The sequence below is a fragment of the Pempheris klunzingeri genome, chromosome 17 (genome assembly GCF_042242105.1).
Source record: "Pempheris klunzingeri isolate RE-2024b chromosome 17, fPemKlu1.hap1, whole genome shotgun sequence".
NCBI lineage: Eukaryota > Metazoa > Chordata > Actinopteri > Acropomatiformes > Pempheridae > Pempheris > Pempheris klunzingeri.
Window position 1 is genome coordinate 22,956,061 of NC_092028.1, and position 15,221 is coordinate 22,971,281.

At 45.9% G+C, this 15,221-nt stretch overlaps 1 protein-coding gene across 6 annotated transcripts; it reads left to right on the top strand.

Moving 5' to 3' along the window:
* The first annotated feature begins 1,633 nt into the window (after positions 1 to 1,633).
* ezh1 (enhancer of zeste 1 polycomb repressive complex 2 subunit) lies at positions 1,634 to 13,761 on the top strand. 6 transcript variants are annotated; one of them, XM_070847890.1, is made up of 20 exons: positions 1,634 to 1,639; positions 3,197 to 3,380; positions 3,524 to 3,643; positions 4,071 to 4,193; positions 4,380 to 4,497; positions 4,653 to 4,868; positions 5,489 to 5,591; positions 5,870 to 6,033; positions 6,265 to 6,356; positions 6,459 to 6,621; positions 7,767 to 7,951; positions 9,476 to 9,567; positions 9,853 to 9,881; positions 9,996 to 10,121; positions 11,263 to 11,441; positions 11,539 to 11,634; positions 11,745 to 11,826; positions 11,910 to 11,993; positions 12,104 to 12,188; positions 12,330 to 13,761. In XM_070847890.1, the coding sequence occupies exons 2-20, from the start codon at positions 3,201 to 3,203 to the stop codon at positions 12,388 to 12,390; spliced, it is 2,298 nt and encodes a 765-aa protein (XP_070703991.1). In that variant the 5' UTR covers positions 1,634 to 1,639; positions 3,197 to 3,200; the 3' UTR covers positions 12,391 to 13,761. The 6 variants fall into 6 exon arrangements, with proteins under 6 accessions (XP_070703991.1, XP_070703993.1, XP_070703987.1 ...); XM_070847892.1 differs by lacking the exon at positions 1,634 to 1,639 and adding an exon at positions 1,830 to 2,240 and having other exon boundaries at positions 12,104 to 12,230; XM_070847886.1 differs by lacking the exon at positions 1,634 to 1,639 and adding an exon at positions 1,830 to 2,240.
* Positions 13,762 to 15,221: the final 1,460 nt, after the last annotated feature.

Genomic DNA, 15,221 nt, shown 5'->3' on the forward strand with positions numbered 1-15,221 from the left:
TAACGGATTTCAAATGTTGCATTGAGAGAAGTGAGAGTTTACTTGGCACGTCTCTCTGCGAACAAACGCTTCTTACATCAGCTACAGTCAGTTCATATTTTAAATGACTTAAGAGGGAACTATTTCATCAGCTACTTTGTCTGCCTTTGCCAGACCAACACACACAGTCCTGCAGATAGCGGCCTCGCTTATCTTCCTGTGTGGGTTTGCTTTTGTTTGACAGCTCGGTAGCAACATGGCACGGGCTCCTTCATCCACCGCCGTAGACACGCCAAACATGAGTATCATCGGAGCTACTTTTGCTCTCTGAATGCATAATTAGTAACCAGGAATGCATAAAGAGCAGAAGCAGAGAGCAGAAAGGATTAACAGCAGCACGGCGACCAGAGGGAAGCACACTGAGGCAGTCGTGTTGGCGCAGCACGATACCAGGCCAAACCGTGCCAAACCGTGCCAAACCAGGTCTCATTTTCCACATTAGACTGGTGTGGATGAGCACATGTTGTGTCATGGGATGAAACGTGGCTGAACAGTGCCATCTTGTGTGGCAGAGACGTAGCAGTTCTGTTCACACTGTGAAGAAACACATGAGATAATATGATGTTGTAAATATTCTTATTATATAAGCCTGTGAGGCACGGTGCAGGGTCAAAGTTTATATTTACCCTCCTGTTGCCCTCATATGTCCAGAACATCAAAACAATACAACTGAAGTGAAGTTTTGGTTTTTTCACTGGATATTTTAAAGGATATCTCCTGGTATCAAAGGCTCTGATTAAAGAGAAGTTTCAGAATCTAAAATAAAAGATTAAATTGAATTTTGAATGAACTTCCTGGTTTCTAGGCCTATCTTTTTAACCCAGGGAGCCATTAGAGAAGAGGAGTGTTAGAGTAGATAGTAGAAACTACTCTCTCTCTCTCCACATGTTCTCAAAGATAGACTGGTAAATAGATGTTAACATGAGGCCGCTGCAAAGACTGCAAGTGACATGCTGATCTGTTAAAGCCAAGGTGAGGCTGCACAGTCAGTGTGCTCACTGAACCAGTCATGATAATAAAATGAACCTCATTTGGCTAGGAGACGTGAAACAGCAGGTGCTGAGCTTACAGTCACTTCAGAAATGTCTTCTATCTGTGCAGCATGTATGTTAACGGGACACAGGCCGAGCCAAGTGGATGCAGGTGATAACTCAAAGGCTTTAAATCATTAATCATCACAACATATATTTAGACATTGTGTCTTTATAGATGTAATCATTAGGGGCTGCCACCAGTGTTGGCTTCTAATGTCAGATTAGTTTATGAGCATGTGCTCCATGTGTCTGTGTGAACATGTGCTTTGATAAAGGAGGTGAAGATGGTGCAGTTCCCTCTCTTCAACTCAACATAAAACCAAAAACGCGCTGTTGCTGCTTTAGTCAAAGTTTAATATTCTAAAAAATTTGGATTTTAGGTGGAGGACCTTCGTCCAACCCCCCAAAGAACAGAAGCATCGGGCTCTCCCTGCAGGAGGAGAGCAGAACAGCAACCCAAGTGTTTCCATCCGGCACAACTCCACTGTAGGAGTCTTCAACTATTCACCTTCTTCATTCTTAACTGTCACACAGTGTATTTTATCTCCACAGTCTGCGCAGTCTGGGTAATTAATCCTATTATGCGAATATATTTCCGGTTTTCTGAGCCGTCTGCTTGCTTTTCTGTTTTTATATATATAAAAATCACCTTAATATTCCTGTAATGTTGCTTAATTTGTGTATTCAAAGCATCAGCATGCCGATCTAAAGCCTCGGTGCGTAATGCCCTCACGCATTCAGATGGTGATCTGGCGCTCCGGACAGTTGCATCAGTTCCTGTGTGTGCGTGTAAATGGCTGAGCTGTGGCTGCTCCACGCCACTTTTTATTCCCAGGACGCAGAATAGTCATAAATCCTCCTCTGCTAGGAAAGGCTGTGATCATAATAAAGACGTCACCCTCCTGCTCGGGTTGGCTCTACCAAGCCAAGTGCGCAGCTATTTGTAAGCTACAACAACAACCTCCAGCACCATGCCCGTGGATAACGTAGGGATTTCTCTGAGATCCCCTCGCCGTGCGAAGACGATATCTGCGTCAGATCCATAGCAAAGGCAGCCTTTAACTGCTCCGGATCTCTCGACTATTAAAAAAAAAAAAAGCAGACAGAGACTCGATCGCGTTGCGGACTCTTGTCGCAACAAATAGGACGCTCTCCGTGGATCTGAAGGTATTTAATAACTGCGACACTGGATGTAGCGGCAGACGTGCACACGCGTCCGCTAGAATAGCTGCTGTCATTGTGGTGCTCGGTGCGCACGTCTTTAAAGTGTTCCACATTTAAATGGACACTGTGCAGCCCCGAGCAGACGGGCTGCAGCGGCAGGACTTGGTGGCTGAGGCTCGGACGTGAGCACGACTCGTAGTCCGGAAAGAGAAAAAGGCACTGTAGCAGCTTCCCGAGCTCAGTTTTGTCTTTGTTCTGGTTTTTGATTCTGTTTGAGCCCGGGCAGGGAAGTTGATGTTCACTGGGGGGATTATGAAACCCAGAAAAACTGTACTACGCACTTTTCTGCTCCGCTTCATGTTGGTTTTCTGGAGAGGCACGCCCACTCCGGAGCAATGTGGATGCCCCGCGCTCCGAGATTAGGAGCCACTCTTCGCGTTTGTGTGCACATCAGGAGTCTGCTGGCTCATCATTTGGTCAGCTCTCATACCAGACTAAGAGAAGAGCCGCCGGCTGTCCTGCCCTGAGCAGTTTTAAACACCCGTGGGGAGGCATTTTCTACATTCAATGTCAGTTTTGTTTTGCCAACACATGGGGGCACTCTTCCCAGCGAGGGGATGGGGAAGTGAGAGAATAATGTAGCACTGTATATACTAATAAAGTCAGATAGAATCATTTAACTCCATGTTGTGTTTAAGGGGACTGCAGGCTTATGAAACCAGAAGTATCACCCAGTTAGTAGTTGTTTTATGGAGAGTAGTTGGTGAAAACTGATAGATTCACTCTAAACTTCCTGTTGTGTCTCTCAGACACTTTAAAATAAATAGATATATATTTTTGCCTGCTATACCTGTGCACCTCTCAGCCACCTTTTTAAGTTGGCAGCAGGAAGCAGCCAGCTCAGTGGCCTCAGTGCATCCTGCTGCTTCTCCTCATCAAACCTCTGTCTTTTTTTAAAGAGTCATGGAGGAAACGGCTGCTCCAGCTCCAGCCCCTGCCACCGGTGCTGCCCCACCAACCCCGAGACCTCAGCCTTCCTCCTTTGTGCTCTCCCGCAGCCTGCTCGAGTGGAGACGGAGGGTCAAGTCTGAGTACATGCGCCTTCGCCAATTAAAACGCCTTAAGAAAGCAGAGGAGGTCAAGGTAGGTCAGCTCAATTAATGTGAGCTGTGCTCGTTAACACAGCGTTGGATTTGTGCCTGTGTACTGAGTACACGGTGTGGGGGGGCGTACAGTAGGTGTGTGTTTGATTTTCAGCAGCTGCTCTTTGTTCTGTTTGTTTCTAGACCCTGTTCATGTCCAACAGGCAAAGGATTGAGCAGCACACAAACCTCCTGAATGCAGAGTGGTCCAGGCTCAGGATCCAGTCCATCCCTATGTCCACTTCTAGTGGAGCCAGCAAGAAGGTGTGTGTGTGTGTTCACATACATCCTGCAGCACTGTCCAGCTCTATGTTCATATCCCTGCCGGGTCACTCCTGTGTAACTAGTAATCCCATCTATTATCATTGTGTGGACATGTGAGGAAGCTCCTCAGTCTCCCATGTTGTCCTCTTCACCGTGCAGCTCTGATTCCCACCTGCTCGTCACTAAAATATCTCAGGACAAAGCCAGAAATGGATCGTATGGCGGCCTAAAAGTGCTCTCTGTGCCCTGTGGGAGCTCCTAATGCAAACAGCCTGAGGGCGTAACAGCATCTCCCTCCCCACATGCTGTCAGGAGCCACTTTGTTGTGTTGGGGGGGTCGGGCAGCATGTGTATTTGATTATATATAAAATTGTTCAATAATGCTGAGCTCTTGTTCTTGTCAACCCCGCCTGTGTTTCTCTTACAGATGTGTACAGTGGAGTTTGGCTTCCCAGCATTCAAAGCTCAAGCCATTGCCATGAGACCACTGTCAACGGTGGCAGGAATCCCCTTCATGTACTCCTGGTCGCCCCTGCAGCACAACTTCATGGTATGACATGAGCCACACTGTGTTATCACAGGAGCAGAGAACACAAAGTACTTTACTCATTTACCTGATGCCACTTATGACGATGTTTCTGTGTTTGATTGGTGTTAAAAGCAGCGCGTCTTCCCTTTAATCCAGAAAAGTTTTATTTTGAAAATACCCGGTGATGAGAGTGTTTTTGTTTCTCAGGTGGAAGATGAGACGTTCCTTCACAACATCCCATACATGGGCGACGAGGTGCTGGAACAGGACGAGGCCTTCCTGGAGGAACTCATCGACAACTACGATGGTGTCCATGGCGACAGAGGTGCGTGTCAATGCTTGGTCCCGTTAAGACGATGTCTGCACCATTATCAGCCCCGTCCATTCAGTACTGTACATCACTGTTTGGCAGCCACTGGAAAACATGAATATTTAAAGCTTTGGCACATGTTAGGTTCTGACTTATTAATTGTGTCCCAGAGGGGGGGTTTATCAGCGACGAGATCTTTAAAGAGCTGGTGGAGGCCTTGAGCCAGTACTCTGACCACGAGGAGGAGGATGAGGAGGAAGCAGCGGAGGTGGCGGGAAAGAAGGAGGACGAGAGAGCGATGAGGAGGAGCTCGGTGGACGGCTCGGACGAGACCAAAGCTGGTACCGTGGCATTCATCAGGAGGAAGAGGAGGAGCACCACTGAGGGTGAGCGAGCCTTCAGCTGCCCGTTTGTGTGCTCAGACTTTGTCGTGCGAGAGAACAAGCCGGCTGCAGCACGAACAAGGCTCACACTGTTCCTCTCATTACACTGTACAGCTGCCACAAGGTCGCCCTGCCACAGCAGCTCTTGCACAGGCATTGTTTACTTTAAAGCTGCCCCTGTGTCCCTGCATGGGGACTGTGTGTGAGGGAACCTGTTTGTCCATGACACTGATATGGCCCGGCTCTAATTACAGAACTTAATGACCTCTTGTGCTGGGCTTTATGGGAAACTAGGCTGGATACACACTCTGCCAACACTCAGGGATAGTGAAATGGAAGCTCACCTGGCCGCTCGGCTGCTGGTGCACAAACTCACAGATGAGGGGTCCACGTGTGAGAGATTCAGAAAAAAGAAAACTACTCTGTTTGTATTACATCATGATTCTCACTGAGAACTGTTTTCAGAACATATTATTGCTAACTGGCCTTGAGCATTGGGAAAACTTCTGCACCGTTGCAAAATGGTTAAAAGAACATATTGCATAAGTTTTACTTGTGAATCTCTATTAAAACCTGATGTGGGTTATTTGTATAACCACCTCTGTTCTCTCTGTCTCCCAAAGTGAGGGACTTGTCCAGCAGCAAGAAGGTCCCCAACGATAAGATATTTACAGCCATCGCCTCAATGTTCCCCTACAAGGGCACCATGGAGGAGCTGAAGGAAAAGTAAGAGAAGTGCAGTGAAAGTGGGGATCTGTGTGCACAAAGCTGAACAAGCCGTTGCTTAGTGTTCACCATGGAGACGCATGCTGTCAGAGAGGGAAGTAATAATGGTGGCTCCCTCTCAGGCTCCCTGACTCAAAGGAGCAGTTGCATCAGCATGTGAAAGAGCTTCACGCAGAAAGAAACGTGTTCAGCTTCACCCAGCACTAACTGCAACCTGTGGGAAAAGACTTGTGTACAGGTGATACATTACAATTCATTAATTACTGTCCCCTCCACAGGTACAAGGACCTCTTGGAGCCCCCCAGTCCGGTGAAGCTGCCCCCCCTTTGCACACCCAACCTGGACGGACCTTTTGCTAAGTCGGTGCAGCGGGAGCAGTCGTTACACTCCTTCCACACACTCTTCTGCAGACGCTGCTTCAAATACGACTGTTTTCTCCACCGTAATGCCTTGATTTGTTTATTATTATTGACATTTCTCCCGTGGATTCATTACAGTCTCTGGCTTTGTTTGTTCACAGACAGATTGTTGTAAATATGGCAGGATTGTGCTGTGAATTCCCTGCTGCTTTTTTGGGGGCTTTGGGTATTTTATTTAATGAATTGCATACATTTGCTAACTAACTGAGGTACAACAGAGAGTTAAACCATTTTGTTTGTTTGCATCCATAAAGCTTTCCATGCTACACCCAATGTTTACAAGAGGAAGAGTAAGGAGATCCGCATTGAGACTGAACCATGTGGTGTCGACTGCTTCCTGTTACAGGTAAGCTGACAGTTATTTAACCTCCTCGTGCCTTCTGGAGGATGTGCTGCATCTCGTTGTTCACTTCTTTTCGTCCTCCCCATCCCCTGTGCTCTTCTGAAGAAAGGGGCGAAAGAGTTCGTGGATCAGAACATGCTTCGATCGCAGAGGTCTCGGAAGCGCCGAAGGCAGCAGCGTCCCACCAGCTCCAGCTGTCCCGGACCGTCTGGGACTGCAGAGGAAAGCAAAGAGGGCGACAGTGACCATGAGACCACCTCCTCCTCAGGTGGGAGTCTGGTGTCACAGGAACTGCTTTTTAAACCACCAGGTGTTTTGTCTGCTCGAGGCAGGAGAAAAGGTTCCGTTTATTTACACGTTCCTTGTGTTTCGTAGTTTTGACCTACTGCTGTATGTTGATCTGCGACTCGTAGTTCTAGTAATTCTAAAGAGCCGGTGTAGTGTAGACACAGTTCTATTAATGTCTTCTGAGTCACTTTATGACTGAGTGGATGCACAATTTACCATAACTCCCCGCTGCTCCCTCCCTTTTTGGAAAGCTGTCTGCCCTGAATGAATGCACCCCCTCAGAAAAGTGCAATCTGGCTAAAGATGATAGCTTTCAAGTCATATCCTGCTTTCTCCTCCTCTTCCTCCTTCCATCTCCTCTCAATATCAGTTCTCTCTTGCCAAGCAAAATAAACCAGCCATTAGTTTTGCATGCTTCAGCCCCAACATAAACACTTTGTTCCCTCTCCCCCTCCTCCTACTGTTTTTTTCCTTTATTCATTTATGTTGACATCTTCTTGTGGACAGCAGCGGGAGGGAAATAAGAGCAATCTCCTTTGGCTGGTTTTCTCCTCCCCTGGAGCTCTCAGGTTGTTGTTCATCGCCATCGGTGCCTCACTGGAAGTCTCTGTTAGTTTTGGAAACCGCTCGTGTTCAGCCGGTGACTCAGCAGACTCTCTCACACGTGTTGAGATAATGTGGAAAAAAACAGATTGTTAAGCAGATTAATAAAGATACTCAGGGCTGGAGCATGTGGCTACAGCAATGCTGCATTCAGCCTGTTGCCAAGCAACATTCGGCTCTCTGCCTCGAGCTGTGGGTGTACGAGCATCAGTCTTGAATATCCAAAAAGCTAAATCAAAGTCTGTGGTCCCTGTGTGTGTGTGTGTGTGTGTGTGTGTACATGCAGATGCACAAAAATGGCATCCAGAAATAGGATATGCGTGACGATGTCTGGATAAATTAGAATAAATTATGCGTGTGCAGATAAAACGCTGTCAGAAAACCTTTTGGCAAGACCCAGTCATAGAAAAGAGTGTGTTTATGCAGCTGCATGTGTGTGGAGTCAAAAAACATGAAACCAACTTTCTGCCAAAGTATCTGTTAGTGATACTGAGTTTCTCTGTGCGGGGGTGTGTGTGACAGAGGGGAATTCACGGTGTCCGACTCCCACCAAGCAGCGTACAGGGGATGAGGACGGGGAGCAGCAGGCGTGCTGTGTGGTCCAGTGGAGCGGGGCGGAGGAGTCACTGTTCAGGGTGCTGCATGGCACATACTTCAACAACTTCTGCTCCATCGCTCGCCTCATTGGTACAAAGAACTGCAAGGAGGTGAAACGCTCACACACTCAACAGTTCTCCCATCCAAGTAGAAGATGCTCTTACTGACTAATACTGATTGATAGCCGATAACTTAGATCCAAACAAATTAAGAGTTCTTTCAGGTTGTTACATACAGGATCACATTTCTAAGGCTCAGATCTTAATGGAGTACTTGACCAATTTAGTATTGAGCTCCTGTAACATTCCCAGTCTCACAGTGGACAGATTAAAAGCAGAACCAGACAAAGCGCCTTTTTGTTTCACACCTTCCCTGTTAAAACCTGGTGCCTACATTACCCACAATGCATATGGGCAGTGACAGAGAGGCTAATGTGGCCTGGAGTCACAAGCAGAGATGAGGAGCAGGGTGCAGAGGTCAGGTACAGTACATCCACTTCTCCTCTTCCTTCTTGGAGTCTGCAGTCCCAACTAAAGACCTGTAAACACATTGTGATGTGTAAGATCAGCTGAGGTCCCCTTTAAAATGCAAGATGCTGGAATGAGAAATGGATGTAAAAATTTTGAACACTTGAGAAGAGCAGAGAGGAACACACAGTTAACAAGGCCACGGGAAGGGAACGGTGACAAATAGAAAATAGAGGCAAGAGGATTTATGGGAGATGAGGTCTTAATTTTAGAGAAACAGTACCGACAATACAGCAACTGTTCACTTACTCATAGTTAGACAGAAGACACGTAGTTTTGAGTAGTTAACTAATAGTTAACTGATGCATAGTTGTTTTGAAATGAAGCAGAAAACATCCTTGCGCTGCTGATTTCTGTTGTGTTTGCGTCAGTGCAAGTGTAATAACACATGCATCCTGTGCCTGTGGTTTTATGGCGTGGATAATTGGGCTGAGTACAGAGAGAAAGGCATGTGGCACCATAAACGGGGATGCTTACCAGATGTGACGTCTCTCATATTTTCTCATGATGCATTCGTTCAGCCTAGACATTCCCAGACTTATGTCAACAGTCAGTGTCATGTGGGCTGTGCAGAAAGTGTTGCAACTTTTAAATTACTTTTGAGCACAATAGACAGAACAGGTAAAACAAATCTTGACATATTTGAAACATGTTTAAACAGTATCCAGCCCTTGCAGTGCCTCTTGTCCTGTGGTCAGAACAGTCCACAGTCTGTGTTGGACGGTGTGTCACAGCCCTGCTGGCATCCAGCGGCCCCGCCCTCTGCTTAACTGAGTGGAAATTCTGAAAACAGCTGCATCACTCTGTGTGTCTGTGTCTTAGGGAAGAGGCCAGATCTGGGTTTTGGCTTTCAGAAGTGGTTGAGTGTGTGCATGCGCACATGCTTGTGTATGTTTGGCCTCTGCAGTGGAGTCTTGATAGCAGAGGATGGAGGGGGGCAGGATGTTCTTGTGGCGTAATCGCAGCGATGTGCTTTTCAGCTTGAGCTGCACTACATTACACAACATAATTACATTGAGGAAAACAGAATTTCTTCACAGTAATTCACATTTGCGATCAATTAGCAGGATCTGCTGTTGTCGATCATGAAATGTTCATGTCCCACAGGTGTACGAGTTTGCAGTGCGGGAGGTCCTGATCCATCGTGTTCCTTTGGTTGATGGAGGCATCTCACCCCAAAAGAAGAAGAGGAAACACAGGCATGATATCTCCACTTATTCTACCTCTCGCCCATCCTTTCCTTTAAACGGTGGAAGCATGATCACAACGTAGCCCTCAGTGAAACCTCTCTGAATATATCAAGGTTGAAATAAATAAACAAAGTTCTGTAGAGATAAATGAAGCCCGTGCTGTTCCATTAGTGTTGGAAATGCTTCTGGTCCGTCTGTCACATTTCAGTTTTTACCATGAAAAGTAAAAGGAGTGAATGGATGAGGAAGGAGTGAGAGAGTAAACCCTGTCATTGTGTTTGTTTCATGCGGCAGGTTATGGGCAAAGATTCAGCTAAAGAAAGGTACGTTCATCTCAGAATGAAGACGACACAGCTTGGCTAACACGACACTGTGCGCTCTGAAATACAACACAGCTTACTGTACCAGTCTGAGGGCTTTGTCCTCTGTTGCTCCAGATAACTCGTCCAATCAGGTGTACAACTACCAGCCATGTGATCACCCCGACCATCCGTGCGACAGCTCCTGCCCGTGCGTGATGACCCAGAATTTCTGTGAGAAGTTTTGCCAGTGCGAGCAGGAGTGTGAGTGTCACCTTTCTGATTCACCTGTGAGACGCTGCTCTCGTGTGCTGTTGGATTCTTTATTTCGTTCTCAAACCAAAACACGTAAGCAGCTTGCTCTGCCTTGTGATGCTAAAAGAGCCACATTTTCCACTGAAAGCTCTCAGTAGCATAAAAGCCCGTTTTTCCAGGCCACAACAGAGCAGGGCAGCAGAATGTAAAACGATTCTGCAGTATTCTGGCAGCGGTCAGAGGAGAAACTGTCCTCTGGCGGAGGTAGGTGGGTGTCTGTTTAATACAGAGCTGCGTACACAATGAGGCATTCGCTGCAGCAGCAATGACCCAGAACTGTGCTTTCCAAAATGGCCACATGGTGGAGGAATGCACTTTTATATTTCCCCCTCTAGAGAGTTTCCAACAGAAAAAGAAAATAAGACAAAGCTAAAGCTAAACATTTAAACAAGAGTTTGGAAAGGAAGGTTCTGCCTCGTTCGCTCATCTATTGTAGACGGTCACCCTCTCTCTCTCCCCTCCTCCTTGCCCGACTGTTACCTCGCCTTTTCCCGTAGCAGAGGAGAGCCGGGGCCAAACAGGAAGCAGCCCCCGGTTGCACATGTGTGTTCTTCAGAGGCTTGGAGGGAAATCAAAGGGAGGTGACAGGCTCTGTGCCTGATATACGGCATCATCTCCAACATCAGTATGAGTCAGACAGCTCCGGCTAAACAATGCTTGATGATACAGACACATGAAACCCACTCAGGGAGGGATTGGGAGGTAAAGAGAGACGACACAGAGGACAAATTCTGCCTGAGCTTATGTTATGGACAGTTTTCGTGAAGCAGAGGCTGCTGGAAAGACATTTTGGTTATTCTTGCCTGATCCGTGTGCTCATCTGCCCGGAGGGTGTTATGTTACACTCTGCAAAATTGTATTCCAGCATTTCTGCCAGCAGAGGTCTCTGACTGATGAGCCTCTCAGCGTTACTCAGCCATTCAGCTTCTGTGCTGCAACGGCATTTTGAGATGGAATTATATATCATAATCTTATCGTGCTCTGACAAGTCTAACAATCAATTAGATGTCTGTATTGCTGCTTGCAGTTTGCTCATAAAGCTTCTCAGCACGCCTGTTTTTCAGAGCAGCCGTGTCTCAATGTTTTCCAGGCCAGAACCGTTTCCCCGGCTGCAGGTGTAAGACACAGTGCAACACTAAACAGTGTCCCTGCTACCTAGCCGTGAGGGAGTGTGACCCAGATCTGTGCATGACCTGCGGCGCTGCAGACCACTGGGACAGCAAAGGGGTCTCCTGCAAAAACTGCAGCATTCAGAGAGGCCTTAAAAAGGTACACAGGGACTCACGAAGGTCTTCATTGGTTAAATGTTTGTTGTACTCTCGTATGATTTGTGGTGTCATAACATCCCACGTGTGACTTCTGTCAGCACCTACTTTTGGCTCCGTCAGACGTCGCCGGATGGGGCACCTTCATCAAAGAGTCAGTTCAGAAGAATGAGTTCATCTCTGAGTACTGTGGAGAGGCAAGCCCATGCACATTTACATTAACATGCAGATTTGTATTTATGAATTCTCAGCTTGACTGAAGTTTGGTTCTTCTTCTTATTCCTTATTCCTGTGTGCACATGAGCAGCTGATCTCCCAGGATGAGGCCGACCGGCGCGGAAGGATCTATGACAAATACATGTCGAGTTTTCTTTTCAACTTGAACAATGGCAAGTATTCCCCACTCCCCTTGTGCTCGTGGCTATACCGCTGTTACAATATGTTAAGTAATCATGTACTCTGTGTCTCTCAGTAGACTTTGTTGTGGATGCAACTAGAAAGGGGAACAAAATCCGCTTTGCAAATCACTCAGTTAACCCCAACTGCTACGCAAAAGGTAAAGCTGAGTCACTTTGTTTAGCTGCAAGGTCAGATGTGAAAGTCAGAGGATTTCTTTGTGTGATGTCAGTAGTCTTCTGTCGGCTCATGTGTTTTCCACCATTGCAGTGGTAATGGTGAACGGAGACCACCGCATCGGAATCTTTGCCAAACGAGCAATCCTGCAAGGAGAGGAGCTCTTCTTTGACTACAGGTAGAGTCACAGACCTTTTTGTGACTCTCCAGCAGCTTCAAAGTAAAATAGAAAAAGGCCACAGTACATTGTGACTGAATAGCTGATTGGTGCAGATACTGTTCACTAACTCAGACTCCTTAATCCATCTCCCTCCCACAGATACAGCCAAGCGGATGCCCTCAAATATGTGGGGATAGAGAGGGAGGTAGACATGACTTAGCCGCACCTGCTGCCTACCTCCATAACCTGGCCCGAACTCCTCAGCCACCCACTAACGCTTCTGTCCCCCTCTGCAGCAGCACCTCTAGCTGGCGAGTCTCTACGAACAGTCGCTGTCTCTACCTTCTCCGTTTCCAAAAATAGAAAGTCGTCCCTCGCTGTTTGCAGGTGCTCTTGCTCTGCAGACGCTGTATCACCTTGCTCAGTCACAGCCGTCAGCTCTCCCCCCTCATCTGCCCAAACCCACCCACCCACCTGCAAGACTGTATACGCCAAGCTTATGAAACTAAACTATTTAAAGTGGAAATAATATTAATCCGTATCGCTTACTGCACCAAGAGGATCACTTGTTTTTTGTTTTTGGTTTGTTCCATCTTGTCAAAGCAACAAGGCAGCGATTACCCGTCATACAGTGTGTTACTCTCAGCAGTTTAGTTACTGTACTTATAGACCGGCTTTTGTTTGACCTCTCAGTACATAATGCAAGCTTTTACATCGTACCTAATGATGATCAGTGAAATGCATGTGCTGTCTCTTGGATAAACAAACCATTAAACATGTTAGCCACAGCATTAGCTTCAGTCAGATGCTGCTCTGTGCGCTCACTCAGTATTGTAGTGTGATGTCACTCTGCCTGTTCTTCAGACCGAACGGGCAGGTTCGACAGATTGGTATGTTCTTCTCTGAACCTTTACTGCGGCTAGCATCAGCACCACAAAAGGTGAAATACGTTATCGTGCATTTATATCATTGTTTTGCAAAAATAGGCAACCAGACAAGAAACCGACTGACTGAATGTAACCTGTAGTGATGGTGAAGAGATCTCATCCCTCTTTTCATTTTACACATTAACCCATTCTATTGGTACTCGACGTTACACGTCAAACATTTATCATCATGTTTACATGATCGTGGGGCCTTCACACTTTGTGAGGGAAATGTTTAAAAGCTTAACAAGTCACACAGTAAATGTCTTCCTTTGAAAAACAAACATATAAGTGCCAAATGGTTCCACACAGAAAAAGGCTGAAACAGTGTGGATGTGTTTCATAAGTAACAGAGGTGTTAAAAGTAAACTTCGCACAGTTAAAACCAGGAAAAAAGCAAAAATTATCAGTGTTTGACCAAATATTGAAGCCCCCCCACATGTGAATGTAAAATATCATTTATTATCTTTTCATCATTTTTTTTTATATATATATGTCCACGTTTGTTATTCAGTCTGTTTTTCATTTAAAAGACATTAAAGCCCACTTTGAAATGAGATCTTTCTCAACGGAGATGAACAAAATGGAGTTTACTGCTATGTACAGTGTATGCCTATAAAATTAAAAGTTTAACTTTATACATTAAAACATGCTGTTAAAGTCCATGTGTGTGTCAACTATCACTATATGGAAGAAAGCACCTCACCCGAGATAACACAAGCAGCTCCGACAGCTTCCTTCAAGCTTCTTTTATTGAGGTGACAGTTTTGGCTTCGCCTTGATTTACACAGTAATGGTCATTTACAGTGAAAGTATTTCAAAACTAGGTTGAGCTTACAGAAGAAAAGAAAACTTCAGTGTGATCACAAACACAACTGTAATGATAACTTCTGGTACCTACTGCAGAGGGAATCAGTTTGATGGTGCAGAGAAGTCTAACCTGGTCTCACCTACCTACGTCACTCCGGTGCTTTAACATCTGATTTCATCTGCAGATTCATGTAGAATATGAAAATCTCTCTCTAATAAGTGTTCATACAGCTCAGAGCAGAATTAATCTTATGTTAATCTTTAGGTTTGACTCCACAAAGCATTACACAGCACTCAAAACGTCTTCTATAGTGTGAAATCAGCAGGTACCTTGTCTGAGCCAACAGCATCCTGCTGACCTGCTCCCTCTACTGGCCAGCTTGTCTTCATCCCTCCTGCCTCCATTATTAGGATGCAGGCTGGACGCCTCCGGATCACTTCAGCACAGATTCAAAGCTTAACTTACAGACACCTGATACCTGAACATGTAGGAGCCACTCTGAGCTACATCCAGGCTGTTTCTGTCTCTCACTGCTCTTCTACTGTTGGTGCACTACCATAAGTGAGGTGGATCGTTAGCATCAGTGCACATGTCGGAGTCATTATTTAACATCAGAGGGTTGAATCTCGGTGGTCAAACTATGAATAACAATCTAACCAACCCGTCCGTCACACACACACACTCTCCAGGGACCACACATGATTAACTAGTGAGTGGAAATGAAGTGATACAGCTGTGCTGAATGTTTATAGTCCAGTTACCAGTGAATACAGTGAGGTGTATACATCTATATAATACATAAGTCGACTCTTTCCTGCGAGGCAACAAAGCATATTTGACCCAAGTTTGCCGGCTTGCGCCTAATATGAACTTTGAGTGGTGATTGTCCATTTAACAAAAACACAAACTCTCCTGTGTGTCGATCACAAACCAACAGTTTCACTCCGTTTGCTCACTTTTCATCAGCATTCATCTTATCACAGCATTCTGAAAAATATAGCCTTTAAATGCCACTTTTGGCCCAATCTGTACATTTTCACACATTATTATTAGCAAGTCGTGCTTTTACAGTAATCGCAGTTTTTTTTACATCTGCTGTACAGTTTCGCACAGTTTTGCCCATCTGTAACGGAAGAAACCAACAGTGTTGAGTTTTGGAGGTGTGTTAGTGCTACAGAGAACAAGTACTGTACTTTCTTTATCCTGAGCGTTCTAAAAAGCTACCATGAGGGATTTTTACTTTCAGTGCTAAGCAGCCTACAATGTCTGCTCATACAATACAGAGTCAGAGGATTTACATTCAAAGCACTCCAC